Source organism: Tetrapisispora phaffii, chromosome 15, assembly GCF_000236905.1.
Source record: "Tetrapisispora phaffii CBS 4417 chromosome 15, complete genome".
In the NCBI taxonomy this organism is placed as follows: Eukaryota; Fungi; Ascomycota; class Saccharomycetes; order Saccharomycetales; family Saccharomycetaceae; genus Tetrapisispora; species Tetrapisispora phaffii.
Genome location: NC_016534.1, coordinates 381,917 through 397,687, shown reverse-complemented (window position 1 = coordinate 397,687; position 15,771 = coordinate 381,917). Strand labels below are relative to the sequence as shown.

Here is a 15,771-nt window from a genome sequence, read left to right as displayed (position 1 = left end):
TACATAACTTGAAGATCATCGGTTTCCTTATAAACCTACGATTTATCTTCAATACGTAACTAAATAGCTTAAATGACAAAACGCTTGAAATTAGTAGATGAACAAACACATATATATATGTGTGTGTGTGTGTGTGTGTGTGTGTGAAGTGCATAGTGCATATTGCATATTGCATAATATACCTTGGTGTCCACTTTATTAGCATGAAACGGGTGCTGTTACCACGGTTCTACCTAGTACCAAGAGACATGTTTCTTAATTTGGCAACATCGAAGAGTCATATGCTACGAAGATATAGTGTATAAAATCGTGCAACGAAGTAAAACTATCAAAGGCTCAATTTTCGTTTCCACTGGGCAATTTGCAGGCAATAAAGAAACAATAATAAACTATGACAATTAGATCAATATTGATCTAACCTGAAACATACTCCAAGCGCATTGGATATTTGATATCGGATATTGAAATTTATATTTATAATTTTTATTTTAAGATCTTATATCGTGTAGATATATCAACGACTATTTCATTTCGAATTGTACAGCTGTATTCATAATTGAAAGGAGCTTAAGACGATAAACGTTTATAAGGTTGGAGTGTTTTACTTCGAAACCATACACAGAAGAAGAAGAAACAACACAACATAACAAATAGAAAAGAAATAGATATATTGCTAAATTCTTTGAATAGCTTGAGTTAGATTATTGATAGGGAACGGTAGTTGATTTAAAGAACCTTTCAAGTGAATCATTAACTACATCAATTGTTTAGGTGTTTAATTTCGATAATAATCTAAAAAATTTAAGAAGAATACGCAGAATATTTTATGATCTAAATCCTAGTTAATGCAAAACTTTTCAACAAGCTCTCAATTAGTCAATAACCATGACCATGCATGCGTGAATATTCTATCACAGAAAGATACAAATCCAATTTCTAATAATAATAATAATAATAATAATAACCATGTTCATAATAAGACTTCGGTAGATAATAGAAAATTCTGTGAGAGGTGTAAAAAACCTATAATTCAGGGTGATAAAAAAGGTAAAAGTACATTGAAGGCTCTAGGAAAATATTATCATGATGAATGCTTTAATTGTGAAGATTGTAATACTCCTTTGAAGAGAAAATATTTTCCATTCACACTTAAAAATGAAAATACAACAATATTATTATGTCAATATGATTATTTTAAAAGAAATGAATTATTATGTGCAGTATGCGACCAACCACTAAGAGGACTTTATTATACAGCCTTTGGAAAAAAGTATGATGAAAAACACTTCTCTTGTGTTATATGTAGTGAACCATGTGGTATTAAGAAATGTTTCATAGACAATGAAAAATTATATTGTAAATATCATTTCCTGAAATTTCACTCTAAACTCTGTAATGGTTGTGAGTATCCTATTTCAGATCAATATATTGAGTTTTTGAAAGGTGATGAAGTTAATTGTTGGCATCCAGAATGTTATGGTATCCATAAATATTGGCATGTTACGTTATCTTCTGAAAAATTGGCTCTGCCTGAAATAAAAAAGATACTATCATCTGAACTCGACAATAATACAGATGATGACATTGATAGTCTAAAAAGAGACTTAGACGCAAAAATGAATATCTTTAATAATTTGCTATCAAAAGTATGGTCTACGTTATATAAATTCGAAGAACAAACAGCTGCTTGTATTTCAGATATGTTTCAACACCTTGCTAGTATTGATCAAATAAAAGGTCTCGAGTCATGTGCCTTGTTGGTACTTAAAACAGAATGTTTATTTAAAGCTTTAGGAACTTTGGATAACGAGATTCCAACAGATGAGAATGAAGATAATACCACTATTGAAGAATACCAAGATAAAAACTTCAGCTTAAGAAAGATTTCAAAAAATTTAACAACAAAGATTATGATTTACTTACAAATACTGAGAAAAATTAATCTAGACCCTGCTACTATTAAATCACAAATGCCAACATTTATGTCTATTATAACTGGATTAGCTCATTTTTTAAAATTAATTATGCGATATGGTTTATTTGTCGTTCTTGAGAAAAATAAAATAACTAACTCTAACACACCTTTAATGAAGTACTTAAAAGCATTAAGGAAATATGAAGAATATAGTTCTCAACCATTTAATTACATTAAGTTATCAATCAAAGTTACCGACAACTGTTATCAATGTAATAAGTATATCCAAGAGGGTTGTATAAAATACCATGATAAAAGATGGCATGCTAAGTGTTTTAATTGTTTCAAATGTAATAATCATATAGGTTTAGACGAACTATCAGATGCCACGTTTAATCAACAACAAAACACAATATTATGTGGAAACTGTTCTATTGAGGATCCTATCTCAACTTCAGGTTTTCAATATGTCACTCGATTAATACAATTGATATTTTTACTTAAAATTGGTTTAGTCAAATCGAAAGCAGTCACTGAAATGCAATTAAAATATAACAAAAATAGTAATAAATCCACTGTAAATGAAGCAGTCATGATGCAACAAACATATATTAGAACATTAAATGACATTAGTAAATTGAAATCTAAACGCGAAAGTGTTTCTGTATCACATAAACAAAATGCTAGATTATCTATGTTATTGACAACTACTGATGAAAATACAGAGGAACCTACTATCACACTTGAAGATAAGTTAATCAGTTCTGGAAATGAGGAGAATAATACCAAGGTTAGCTTTTTACCAGAAAATGTTTTTAGTAATGGCCGCTCACTGACTCTTGATGATATATCTAGAATAGTCGCTGTAGAACAAGCGAGAGAATTAAGACCAAATGCATTTACTCATTTTAAGAAGTTAAAAGAAACTGATGAAGAGTCAGTTCGTGTAGTTGCTAAAGAAAGTGGGTCATTTTACTCAGAATTAAGCAATTCAGACTCTCTAATTTTACAAGCCATTGCATTATCTTTATTACAAAATGAAAAATCTATGGAAAAGTTGATGGTGCCTTCAACTTTAATACCATCTATTCCCAAAGGTGATAAATCAAATTCCTCTAATAAATTTTGGAATATAATAAAGATCAAACGGAATAAAGAAACTAAGAAGAAGAAAATTAAAAAAACATTTGGCGTACCTCTGGATTATCTATGCGAATCCTGGGGCATTCAATCAGATTTAGGTGTTGGACCATCAAAAATTCAGATACCAATTGTAGTCGATGAATTAATATTTTCGCTTCGTCAAATGGATTTATCAGTTGAAGGTATCTTTAGAATAAATGGTAACATTCGTAAACTAAATGAATTAACATTAGAAATAGATAATAACCCTGGAAAGACACCTGACTTTTCCAAAGAAACGGCTATTCAACTATCAGCACTACTGAAAAAGTTTATTAGAAGCCTTCCGGAACCACTGATGTCAAGAGAATTATATGACATGTGGATAAATGCAGCAAGAATTGAATCTGAAACAGAAAAGAGAAAATTTATGTCGTTGTTGTATAGCATACTTCCAGTCTATAACAGAAATGTTTTAGAGGTTTTACTATCGTTTTTATTCTGGACTTCTTCTTTTTCGCACATCGAGAATCAAATGGGCTCCAAGATGGATATACATAACTTATCCACTGTCATTGCTCCTAATATCCTGTATAATGGCAGTGGCGATAATAATATTCCTTTAAAATCTGCTTCAACTAATATGGACACAAAACATAATACATATAGAGATGCTTTTGCACAAAATGAAGGTGAAAATTATTTCTTAGCGATTGAAGTTGTTGATTACGTTATAACGAACAATATAGAGCTAGCAATGGTTCCAAGATTTTTAATACGTCTATTAGAAGAAGTTAAACAGCTAAACTATACCGATTATGAATCCATAAAACGGTTCGTTCTGGAGAAGATCAACTCGGGCGCTATCGAGTTCGACATCGATCAACAGCCTTTAAGGTCAGAAACTGTTAAAACTGTTCATTCATCAACGATAATTCACGTTAAAGAATAAGCAATTCGAAGTCTTGTTTTATAGTTGTGCAAAAGCATATTTATTTGTTAAATAAATCAACCTACTGAAATTAGTAGGTATTGTATCAATATCAATAAAAAATAATCATAATCTCAATAAAAAAACAATAAATTATATGATTATACTATAGTGTAACATTTTTATATTATTTGTAGTTTTAGATTTTAAATTTTGTTTACCTTTAAATCATTCTAACCGATTCAGAAGTTGATATATTTTCCAAACTTCATCCAGAAGTTCACGTAAAGCTACTACAATATAAATTCAAAAAAATCATGGAGGTATTTTTTAATTATGAACATAATCATAAATTGACTTAAAATAATTATTAACTCATCGCCGTTCATATTCGTGGAACTATAACTGATTGGACTCATCTGTTAGGTTAAAGAATACGTCATTGCATAAGAACATTCATTACGATAAAGATAAACTAGGTATTTGTTGTCACAATTGTAAATAGGCTTTAGAGAGTATTGGTAAATGAAAATAAAACATAATTTTCGATGAACACGGTATACAAAGATTTAAATAGTGGTACTATTGGTTTAACAATTGATGAAGATAATAGTAGTTCTGATGAATTAGAACACCTTTACAATAATACCGATAGTCCAAAAAGTGTTAGCATCGATGATGAACCATTCGGTTCTTACGTTACAGAAAAGGAATTTGACGGTGTTAAGAATATTGGCAACATTATCGGGAATGAATCAAATCAAAATGAATTTGAACAATATAAGTTGACTATTAATTTATGCCTAACAAATAACGAAAAACAACTATTGAGATTGTCATGGGATTTAATCAACCACTATTCGGGAGATCTTAACGCATTTCCATATGATACTCTAGATATTAGAGAGTTACATAATCATATAAGTAAGGCAACTCCTGAAGAGCTCATGGACAAATATGGATTTGAACGTAAGCCAAGTGAATACTTTTATGATCAATTTTACAATAACCTTATCGAAATGAATCCACGCTTGGAAATCGAGTTTCCTACTCTTAGACACCAAGCCAAGGGATTTTCATTTGTATTAGAAAAAGCACTTGATAATTTTGATGACTTGGATGCAATAGATATTTACATGGAAAAGTTGGGGAAAAGACATGCAAGAATCTTGGGAATTAACAGAGTATCATTTGAATTAATGGGTGAAGTGTTTTCTAAAACAATAAATGAACGTCTAGGAGAATACCACACATTGGAAATACAAAAAGCATGGTCGAAGCTATATATTTATCTAGCCAATAGAATTATTGCATCAGGTATAGATCCAATAATAAATTCAATAAGACAAGATGAATTGGTTTTGGAGACTCCTGTGTTTTATAAGGAAAATGAAGAATGTTTTAGAGCATCATTAGATGAATCATCAGAGTATAACCTTACTAATATATTGTCCAGCATTCATAACAATCCCAACTCCAATAAAACGCTCAAACTTAAGGATAATGTCAAATCAGGATTATCAGAAACCAAATTGCAGCAATCTTCAGATCAAAGTCGCTACAATACCTATAATCAAAATGGAGCATTGAAATATCCAACTAACACTCCTCAGAAAAAGAGATGTGCTATTATGTAACATGTAGTTTTATAGAATGCGGGTTAACATCGTTATGTAATCAGAAATAATGAAGTAAATACTTTTAATTATTACACAAATATGTAGAATATTCACTTTTGATCATCACAATAAAGTATGTCGATATTAAAGTGGTGTCAACGATGCTTAGTCGAGGGTTTAACATGTATATAAACTTTTGAGGAATCTGCAGATGGTCCTGAACTAAAATCTTGTTGATTTGATGAAAATATACGCGATTTCTTTTTGGTTCCTAACGTTGGTCGATTATTGGAAACATACTTTGGTGATCTTTTAGAAAAAAATTTCATCTCCATTATGGGATCTGACCCAGAGTTTTCAGATGTGATTTTAGTTTCTGTGACCTTCGAATGTATGGTTTGCTCTTTAGAACTTAAATCAAATTTCTTTCGTACCTGAGATCGACTCATATCAGAAGTCCGTGTTTTATTTAAAAATATGTTTGTGATGCCTGGTCTCCTCTTTACAGGAGACGACATACTATCAAAAGACCTCTTTAAATTGTCACTTTTATTTGAAACAGGAACTGATTCATTTTTATCTATCGGACTTTGATGCTCTTCCGATATATCGTTCTCATACTCTGGTTTATTAAAAGTTCCTCCGACTTGACCCCCGAATGCTATTCTATGATTCTTATTTCTAGGTATACTACCATCAGTGTTTTTGAAGTTGTTCATTATAGTGGTTCTTCCGTTTAAGACAGTCTTAAAAACATGGGAACGAGCGCTATTTACATAACGGTTCTTATTAGATTTCCTGGAAGATTTGTTGTTTATGTAGAAAGAATGATCCACTTGAATAGTCTGTTTTTCTTCCCTCTTCTTTTGTATTTCTCGCATCTGAATCCTTAGACGTTCTGTACTCTCTTCGGCTTTCCTAATTTCATCAATTTCGTATTTTAAATATAGCATTCTGTATGGTATTAAATATTTATTACTTGATAAATCTTTAACTACTTTCATCTTCAATATACCTTCAATATAAGAACTGTTGTTATTATAGAATTTTAAATCATTCTTTTTAATAAAATCTAAATAATAGTTTATTATATTATTTTTCTTTGTTGTAAAAGAATCATGTATGCTCGTTGGGAAGTCTTGTTTAAGAAAGTTTAACCATAGCTCGTTATCATCAAATATCAATATTACATTTTTCTGCTCTACCCTAATCAACTGGTCTTTCTTCATTTGTTTCAATACCCTTTTTAATAACCTATATGGCATATTGCCAGTATCCTCTACTAATTTATGGTTCCTCACTAAATGAAGTTCTGCAACTTCCTGTAAACTGGTAATCATATTAATATGTTGCAATTTACAGGACGAAATGGATATAGCTTCTTGTTTATTCACTTATTCTATATTTAATAATATAAAATCTACTGGAACTCTAAATGAAAGGAAAGAATGATGTGTATTAATAAAGAGATAAATAGTTTTTTATACAATATTACTTATTTCATCAAATATAATTGATTATTTAGTTGGCGATGGGTTTTGAGTCCTTAAATTTTTCCGAACTCTTTTTGATTTCAAGCTGTCCATTGAATGAAAAATAATACAAATGACTAGTAACAGTAAAACAAATAGCTTAAATAAAAATCAACAATATATACTTCCTGATTTGGAATTTCACCCACAATTGGGTTATAATGCTTGAATATATAATTATTACATATTATATTTTCTAAATACTCTATTGTCTTGCTAAAAGAAGAGTAGTTTCTTATTTGAAAATTTCTGATTTAAAAATGACAGTAAATTGTATATACTTATAGACAATAATATATTAATCAATAATATATATTATATTAAAAGCTGATTGTACACTTTTGTATGTTCTTTGCTGTGGTTTAATATTTTTCTTGTATTAAATATATTATATTATATGATTCTATTTTGTTTGAATAATATTGTCCAAAGCAAAAATCAATATAAATATATATTGTAAATAAAATTATTCCTCATATTAATTAATTCTTTCTTGGCTGAAGATGTATAAAGTTGATTATTCACCTCTTAGAGCCTGAATAATGGCAGGTCTTCTCATCATATGTTTTGTCCATTTATAAACTTCAGGGAATTCAACCCTAATATTTATTCCAATTCTGTCGATAACATTATTCCATGGTAAAAATGATAAATCTGCTATTGTAATATTCTCACCTACTAGCCATACAGGATAATCAAAAAATTTGCTTTGTGATATTGGTGTAGTACCTGCCGAATATGATGCCACATTTTCAGTGTCTAGTTCCATGACAAGGGCTTCTCTTCTTTCCGCTAAAGCGACTTCCAACACACCATAAACTCGTCTAACTTCATCTGTATATCTTTCAATTGCACTAGGAATTTTTTGAGAATGGAAGTATTTGAAATGAAGAGCTTGACCAATCATTGGAGCATGGCCGGAAGTTTGGAAAAAAATCCAAGAATTGATTTGAGATTGTTCTGCCAGGTTATCAGACCATAATAATGGATCACCAGTTTCTTTATAGTATTTATTTACCAGATGCAACATAATGGAACCGGATTCCCAAATTCCTAGGTTTTCCAGACTATGGTCGATCAAAGCTGGCACTCTAGCGTTTGGATTCAGTGATACAAATTCTGGAGCTCTATGTTCTCCGGTAGCGAAATCCAAGAAGAAAGTATTATATTGTAAACCCAATTCACTTAATGCACAAGCGACTTTGTAGCCGTTTGGAGCTGATCTATGTGAAAATAAGGTATAACCTTCGACAGGTAAATTTTGGAAATATTGTGTAATCCTTGAATGTTGTGCAGGATTGTATTCGCTGCCTAAGATATTTTGTGCTTGCTGTTGTGCTTGTTGTTGTTGCTGCTGCTGCTGTATCGTGAATGGATGTAACATATCTTCCAAATGAACCTGTTGGTGAGCATTTGTATGATGGCCTTGTTGTAGTTGCTGATCTTGTTGTTGTTCTGTCCCATTTTGTTGATTTGATTGTTGTTGATTTAATTGTTGTTGCATGATATTATTCTTATCATTATCGCCATTATTATTTATCATATCATTACCACCAAAAAGTATCTCATTACTGCCATTCTTGTTCATATTCCCAGCACTTTCGTTATTATTAATATTCACATGACGAAGAGCGCTGGACAGTTGCGATACGTTTCCAATATTTGTATTTTGCATATTATAAAAAGGAAATAAACAACTAATCAATTAATTATGATTTGCTTTCCCACAACACTACAGATATAGATGCAATAGATAGGTATAACTTTGCGTATATTTTAGCTGACAGATTATTCAAACGAATATAGTGAAGGTTTTCGAGATAAAATCTTTAAATAAATTAATAGGCATAATATGATTAGAACATTTCAAAAAATTAGATAATCAAATAAACGTTGAGTCTTTAGGTTAATCATAATTATAATCATGAGTTCAAAATAATCATTGATGCTTATCTTCTCTCTCAATTAATTTGTTTCTAGATGAATGTTTATGAGTCCGAGAGAATCAAAATTGGATGAATAATTTTTCAGTTCACCATAGAGGCCGGGTAACAAAACATGGAATTTCACAGCAGTAGGAAACGTCAGCGACAGTAATGTTAGAATATACAAAGTGTCACGGGAGTTTTCTATTGTAAATACATTGATATATATATATGAGTCTATTTATTTTTCTTTTTAACTTTATTTGGGGCCAATGCATGGTTACTGGTTTTAACATGCTTGAACAAAAGATTACGACTTTCGAATGCTTCCCCGCAAGTTGAACACACATCTGTGAACACGATTGTATTGCTCTTCTTGTTATTTGCGCTAAGGCGAGGAACGTTGACTCTGTTAATCTTGTTGTTTTTGTTTTTCTTGTTGTTTTTCTTGCCTTTGGAGCTTCCCCAATTAGCATCAGAGTCGCTATCATCAGGATTATTCTTGCTGCTTTGTAATGATGCCAGTAGCTTGTTCAATTGTTCGTCTCTCATAATATCTTCATCGATATCTTTGATGTCCTCTTCTTTTTCCAAAAATTCCTCCACAGTGCTTTTCCTGTCGTCGTTTAAGGAGTCATTATCAATTTCTACATCACTCACTTCGATATCAAAATTACCGTTAGTTTCATCGTTATCCCCAAATTCGTCATCTGTTATCGCATCCAAATCTTCTAATTGTTTTTGTATAGCTTCTAATTCCTCATTAATTTTATCCATGTCCATGGATGCAGAAATACCGGTTTCTGCAGGATCTTCATTAGCAGAGCTAAAATCATCTATATCCGAAACTTCATCTAAACCAAGCTCGAGGCTATCATTTTTTAACTCCCGTCTTATTTCTTTCATGTTTTTTTTATGAAGATTCGTTTGTGTATGATTATTCAATTGTTTTTCGGATTTAAATAGTTTCTGGCATATAATACATTCATAAACAACGACTTCATCCTGTTTATCATCTTTCTCAGTTTGATTAGTATTATCCTCTTCCTTTGTAAAGACGTCACTTTCTTCGAATTCGTCAAAATTTTTCTCAAGCTCTTTCCAATAATCATCATTCACTTCTTGCCAAGTTTGTTCGGTAAATTCAGTTTTTTGTGATTTTTTCTCTTTTAAATATTGTTCTCTCTGTTGCTGCCTTTTCAATTTATCCATTTCAACTTTTTTCTTTGTAGCTTCTTTAGCACCTTCTTTCATTCTTTTATCCAATTTCTTCATAAAACCAACAAATCTAATTACTGTTCTATTATATTCTGTTCTAGCTTCTTTCCTGGCTTTCTCATTGATTTTACTAATTTCTCTTTTTGTTCTTCTATCATAGGTTTGAGAATACATGTATTCATCTTTCCAACTAAATGTTTTTAATGTATTAAATGAATTCCATTTTTTGTAAAAACTTTTCAGATGTTCATATTCTGTTGTTGAATAGCCAAAGACTGGGAATAATTGCGTATCATTTTCTTCCTTTATATATTTATCACATGCACTTTTATAACCTAATGTATTTATATCTTCTTCAAAGTGATCATCTACGTATTTATCAAATTTGGGAAGGCCTAATTTTCTACCATTAACAATTTCATCTTTTGCCAATCTTGAAAATATTTTACCAGCAATTTGGAAAACACCAGCAGGACTATCATCAAATCTTGTATATAAAGATGAATTGAAGAACATCATGAGTTCTTCTGTAGTTACACCAGTGACTCTAGAATCTACCTCATATGATCCATCTTCCATTATTGGTTCATCATTCAGAATCTGATTTTTGTGCGAATCATACCATACTCTCTCTTGAGGATCAGATAATATTTCATACGCTGTCCTAATGTTTGCAAATATATCAGTTGCCTCTTTTATGTTATTAATATTTTTGTCAGGATGATATTGTAATGCCTTTCTTCTATAAGCTTTTTTCAGATCAGCATCGCTTGCTGTCATTTCGACATCTAATAACTCATAATAACATGTCTTCATTTCTGATTTTTGTATATAATATCAAATGAATGTAATATATCAATAGTATGAATGATTCTTTATATATCAATTACCATAAACAGCAAAACTATTGGCAAACTTTAAGCCACTATACAGCTGATTCTTTGTACCAAAGTTTATATGTACAAGGTTAAACGAACACTCTCCATGCAAATTGTCCAGTGTGTAAAATGGGGAAGAAAGATAAAACTGACTAGACAATATAATGTGTATTACCAAGTAACACTCACAACTAAGATATATACACTTTATAAATATATTAATCAGTATCTTCGATTTCGAAATTTGCGATGCGATGAGTTTCGGAATAATTATTTCAATTTGAAAATAGTTTTAAAAGACAAAAGCACTTCTGAAAAACGATAAGAAAGCATTTTCAATATAGAATATTTGAGCTATCATTTATTTTCTAATATTACATATCATACTTATGATTACTTATAATCAATTGATAATGAAATAATTATATTGTAAAACATTCTACGCCGATTATAGCCTTGTTTTGATTTTTATGTAGAGATCTTCTAAACAGGATTCCAGTGGATGATCTAAGTTTTCTAAACTTATGCCATCAATATACTGTGTGTATACTATGTTAATGAAACGTTTAATATCTATAGTTTCATTATATATTTGATAATGTAGTTGGTTAGCAAAATTCAAAAGGAATGTCCTTTCATATTTAATATAAATCGCGATTAATGGTAACTTCTTAGTTAATTTTGACAATGGTATTTCAAATAGCAAAATAATATTCTTAACTATATTTTGCAATTGCACCATATCAATTGAATCCACATTATCCACATGCAAGTCATCATATTTTTTTTTCGTTATCCCAGGGTGAGTTTTACTAATGCTATCAAACATAACCTTTTCATATTTATTACCTTCAAGTTTACGTATTTTACTCTTTAAGTTATTCAATACGGTTGTTTGACTTTCGAATTTATCCTTTTGTTCATTATTTATTAGTTCAATGGCCGTTATATTTTTTTTCAATTCAACAATCTCTTCGTCTTTTGTACTTAATTGATTTTGTAAAGAATCACTGCGTGTGCTAATTTTATTCAAAGATTCCGCCAACTCTTGCAATTTAATTTCGTGATTATCAATAATATTTCCCTTTACAGTAGTTAATTCTGTACTTAAGTCAATGTTTTTCTGAGTTAATAATTTTCTTTCATTCATTAATTGGGTAGTCTGAGTTTTTAAATCACGAATTTCACATATCCCTTCATCTATTCTGTTATTTTTCTTTTCTATCTCGGTTTTAAGTTCCTTTGTTTCTATTTCTAAATCTCTTGATTTAGAAGTTAAGTCGTTTATCTTGGTTTTTAATTCTGTATCTATAGTATCCCTTAATCTGGACACCTCTTTCTCTGATTCTGTTAAGTTATTTTGTAATTCATGCATTGTGTGCTCATCCTCTCTATTTTTGAAACCAATAATGTAACTATGATTTTCATCATTCGAGATATATTCATTAAATTTTGCATCAGATAATTTCTTTTCTTTATCTTTATAAGCCTTCATTATTAAAGCTCCAATTGTTAAATTAAATATTTCAAAACCTGTGATAAAAGAAAGTAACTCGGTAAACTTTTCATTTTGTGTCTCTTTTTCTGACTTTAGCTTAGTGGCTGTTATCTTTTCCTCATTTAATTGATTTCTCAATCCTTCCAGTTCAGATGATAAATGTGCAACTTTCGAAGATAACTCAATGTTATATTTCTCCTCATCTTCCAATTCGTTAACACGCTGTTGCATATTTTCATAATTATTTGTTGATGTATCAAGGTTAGCTTCTAAAGCCTTAATCCTAGCGACCTTTTCGACTATTTTCTCATTCAATTCTTTAGCATCTTTGGAGAGCGAATCGATTTGATCTTGTTTCTCTGTTACATATTTTTCTAGTTCTTTTATTTTAATATTGAGATCATTTTTTATATTTAATTCATCAATCAATTTATTTGTTGTTATGCTTTCCTTTTTGTTAATTTCATCCAATCTGGCTTCTAATTCAGCTAGTTTGCTCATGTAGTTGGAAAGTCGGGATTTAAATTCCTCTAGTGTATTATCTTTATCGATTAATTTTTCATTCAATATCTTTTGTTCTAAATCTTTCTTCTCCATATTTTGTGCTATTGTGGTAGATAATGTTGATATTTGATATCTATATTCGGTTTGATGGTTTTTAATAAACTCTAAAGTTCTTTTAAATAATGATTGCATTTCAAGAACTGTCATATCATCATCGTTTACTTCAATATCATTTAAATCAGTTGATTCAATATTAGAGGTTTCTTGTACTTCAGATGACTTTTTAAAATGATTGAACTCAGAAAGAAAGTATTTTACTTGCGAGGTCATGTTTTTGATAGTGGTACATTTTTCTTGCAGTTCTGTTTCCAGATCAGTTTGTTTTTTGATTAATTCACCAACTTCACTCGACAGAGTTGAATTATTATGATGTAATTCTCTTTCTTTAATCAACAAATCATCTCTTTCAGAAATTAAATTATTATATGCTTTAGTAATTTCTTCATTTTCATGGAGCAATGTTTCTTTTTCTAAAATTAAACTGTTGTTTAATTTAGTAATATTATCATTATTTTTGAGTAAAACTTCTATTTCCTTCGTTAAAGCTTCTTTTTCTGAAATGAGAAGTTCCCTTTCTGAAACAAGAAGTTCTTTTTCTGCAATTAAATTATTATTCGATTTAGTTACACTATCATTATTATTGAGTAAAATTTCTTTTTCCTTTGTCAAAGCTTCTTTTTCTTCAGATAATGTCGCATTAGTGGCTGATAATTGGGCATTAGTGCCTTGTAAATATTGTATGTCTTTATTCAATGTTTTGACTTTTGTTTCCCATTCATTTAACTCTCGATGCAATTCATCATAATTGGATTCCAAAGAGTAAATATCATTTTTCAAGATTTTATTATCTGCTTCGAAGTATGAAAGTTTGTCCTTTAGAATATTAACTTCATCTTGAAGATTCGTTATTTCATCACTTCCATCAACTAATTTATTTTGTAATACAAGATTAGAATTTCTAGAATTAAGAATATCGCTGTTTAATCGATTATTTTCAATTACTTTTTCTTCTAATAATTTTTTTAATTCATTATTTTCTTCTTTCACATTTTTAATTGATTGTTTAAAGGATTCCATTCCTAGAGAACTCGAATTTGCATGTGAATTTATTGGTGATTTCATATTCGTATTTCTTGAATGATTCGTTGGTGAATTTATAGGTGTTGATTGTTCCAGTTCTGAATTATCGTGCAATTTTTGTGTTGGTGATTTTGGAGATAAGACGGGTTGTGATATACTACTATCTTCCCGATTTTGTACCTCTTCACCTTCTCGCTTATCTGATAGCTCTTTATCAGTATCTTCATCAATGCTATTATTATAAGGGAGTAGATTCTCATCGTACAAACTGTCATCAACGTCTGAATATGTTATTCCATTTTGTTGATCGAATTGTTTTGCTTTTTCTAATGCATTTCTAAACTTATCATTTGAATCCGTATTATCCACATTATTTTTATTTCTAAATATTAAAGATTGCATTGCCTTAGGACTTCCTGGAAATACAAAGCCCATCAGATTGCCGCTTGTTTTCACACCGGAGTTATAATAATAATCGAATTTTCTTTCCTCGTTATCAGATTTATTATATGATCTATTCTCCAAAGTTTCATGGACATCTAATGCTTCCATTTGCAAATAGAATGAGTACCACGGTTCTACGCTCCTATATAAATTACGCAATGGCGGCAGTAAGCTTCAAATAGTTATAAACGCCTGTGTTCTTGTTGCTAAACAAATTGATTCCAGGCTTTTGACTTAATTGTAATTATCAGTGCTAAAAATATGTAAAACTTAGCGAATAAGAAACAAAACAAAGATAATGATATGTTAACTCAACCCGAATTTTTATTAATCTCTTAATTTTATTGAGACACAAAACTTTTCGTGTTATTGTTATATTGTGTTTTAAGTTTTTATCGTAAGATCACAAAATCAATCTATTGATCTATCACAAAATCAGATCTGGGCTTCATTTTGTGTTTGATAGGGTTTCTTTCTTGCCTTTGGTAACAACACAAAACCTTGACATGTTAACCCTACAATGTTAACCCTATTACTTAAGTCACGTGAGTATTAATTAATAATGGTATTAGCCGCCATCACTATTAACGTGCAATGAGAACTAGTGATGACAGCCAACCAAGCCAATCGCAATCATAGCATCGATGTAGTGAACACTGAATCTATTTTAACAGTCCCATATACACCTACACCATATTTTGGTTTAAACTACAAAACAAAGTAAGGAACAGTAACAAAACCGATTTCTATACATACCAACAACGAAAATACAATCAGAACACCCTCTTCTTACCTTCTCGTGAACCACTTATGTGATATCGTAAAAAGATAATGGATATATAACCAACTTTTTATAAATTAGTTCATTTCTAATGTTACATATAGAACATATCCACAGGGTTGTGTTGCTGTATATGCTTTTATAGAGTGTAGTGGAGCCTCTTATCCCAGGTTCATCCATAGATTATTATTTTGAGAGAAATGGATTCACGTGATTGAGAAATCAAAAAAAATGTTTATTTTTGAAAAGTTCATAAATGTAGAT

General features: G+C 30.2%; 6 protein-coding genes across 6 annotated transcripts; 2 read left to right on the top strand and 4 right to left on the bottom strand.

The window, feature by feature from the left end:
- Positions 1-845: 845 nt before the first annotated feature.
- Positions 846-3,989, top strand: LRG1 (GTPase-activating protein LRG1; the record flags this gene model as incomplete). The annotated part of the gene is made up of 1 exon (XM_003688550.1): positions 846-3,989. One exon carries the CDS (start codon positions 846-848, stop codon positions 3,987-3,989), a length of 3,144 nt encoding a protein of 1,047 aa, XP_003688598.1.
- A 527-nt stretch (positions 3,990-4,516) lies between these two features.
- On the top strand, positions 4,517-5,605 carry TPHA0O01970 (uncharacterized protein; the record flags this gene model as incomplete). Its single annotated transcript, XM_003688549.1, has 1 exon — positions 4,517-5,605. The coding sequence occupies one exon, from the start codon at positions 4,517-4,519 to the stop codon at positions 5,603-5,605; it is 1,089 nt and encodes a 362-aa protein (XP_003688597.1).
- Positions 5,606-5,742: 137 nt separating this feature from the next.
- Positions 5,743-6,927, bottom strand: ELA1 (elongin A; the record flags this gene model as incomplete). The annotated part of the gene is made up of 1 exon (XM_003688548.1): positions 5,743-6,927. One exon carries the CDS (start codon positions 6,925-6,927, stop codon positions 5,743-5,745), a length of 1,185 nt encoding a protein of 394 aa, XP_003688596.1.
- A 709-nt stretch (positions 6,928-7,636) lies between these two features.
- On the bottom strand, positions 7,637-8,794 carry URE2 (glutathione peroxidase; the record flags this gene model as incomplete). The annotated part of the gene is made up of 1 exon (XM_003688547.1): positions 7,637-8,794. One exon carries the CDS (start codon positions 8,792-8,794, stop codon positions 7,637-7,639), a length of 1,158 nt encoding a protein of 385 aa, XP_003688595.1.
- Positions 8,795-9,281: 487 nt separating this feature from the next.
- Positions 9,282-11,078, bottom strand: JJJ1 (Jjj1p; the record flags this gene model as incomplete). Its single annotated transcript, XM_003688546.1, has 1 exon — positions 9,282-11,078. The coding sequence occupies one exon, from the start codon at positions 11,076-11,078 to the stop codon at positions 9,282-9,284; it is 1,797 nt and encodes a 598-aa protein (XP_003688594.1).
- Positions 11,079-11,588: 510 nt separating this feature from the next.
- CNM67 (Cnm67p) lies at positions 11,589-14,834 on the bottom strand (the record flags this gene model as incomplete). The annotated part of the gene is made up of 1 exon (XM_003688545.1): positions 11,589-14,834. The coding sequence occupies one exon, from the start codon at positions 14,832-14,834 to the stop codon at positions 11,589-11,591; it is 3,246 nt and encodes a 1,081-aa protein (XP_003688593.1).
- Positions 14,835-15,771: the final 937 nt, after the last annotated feature.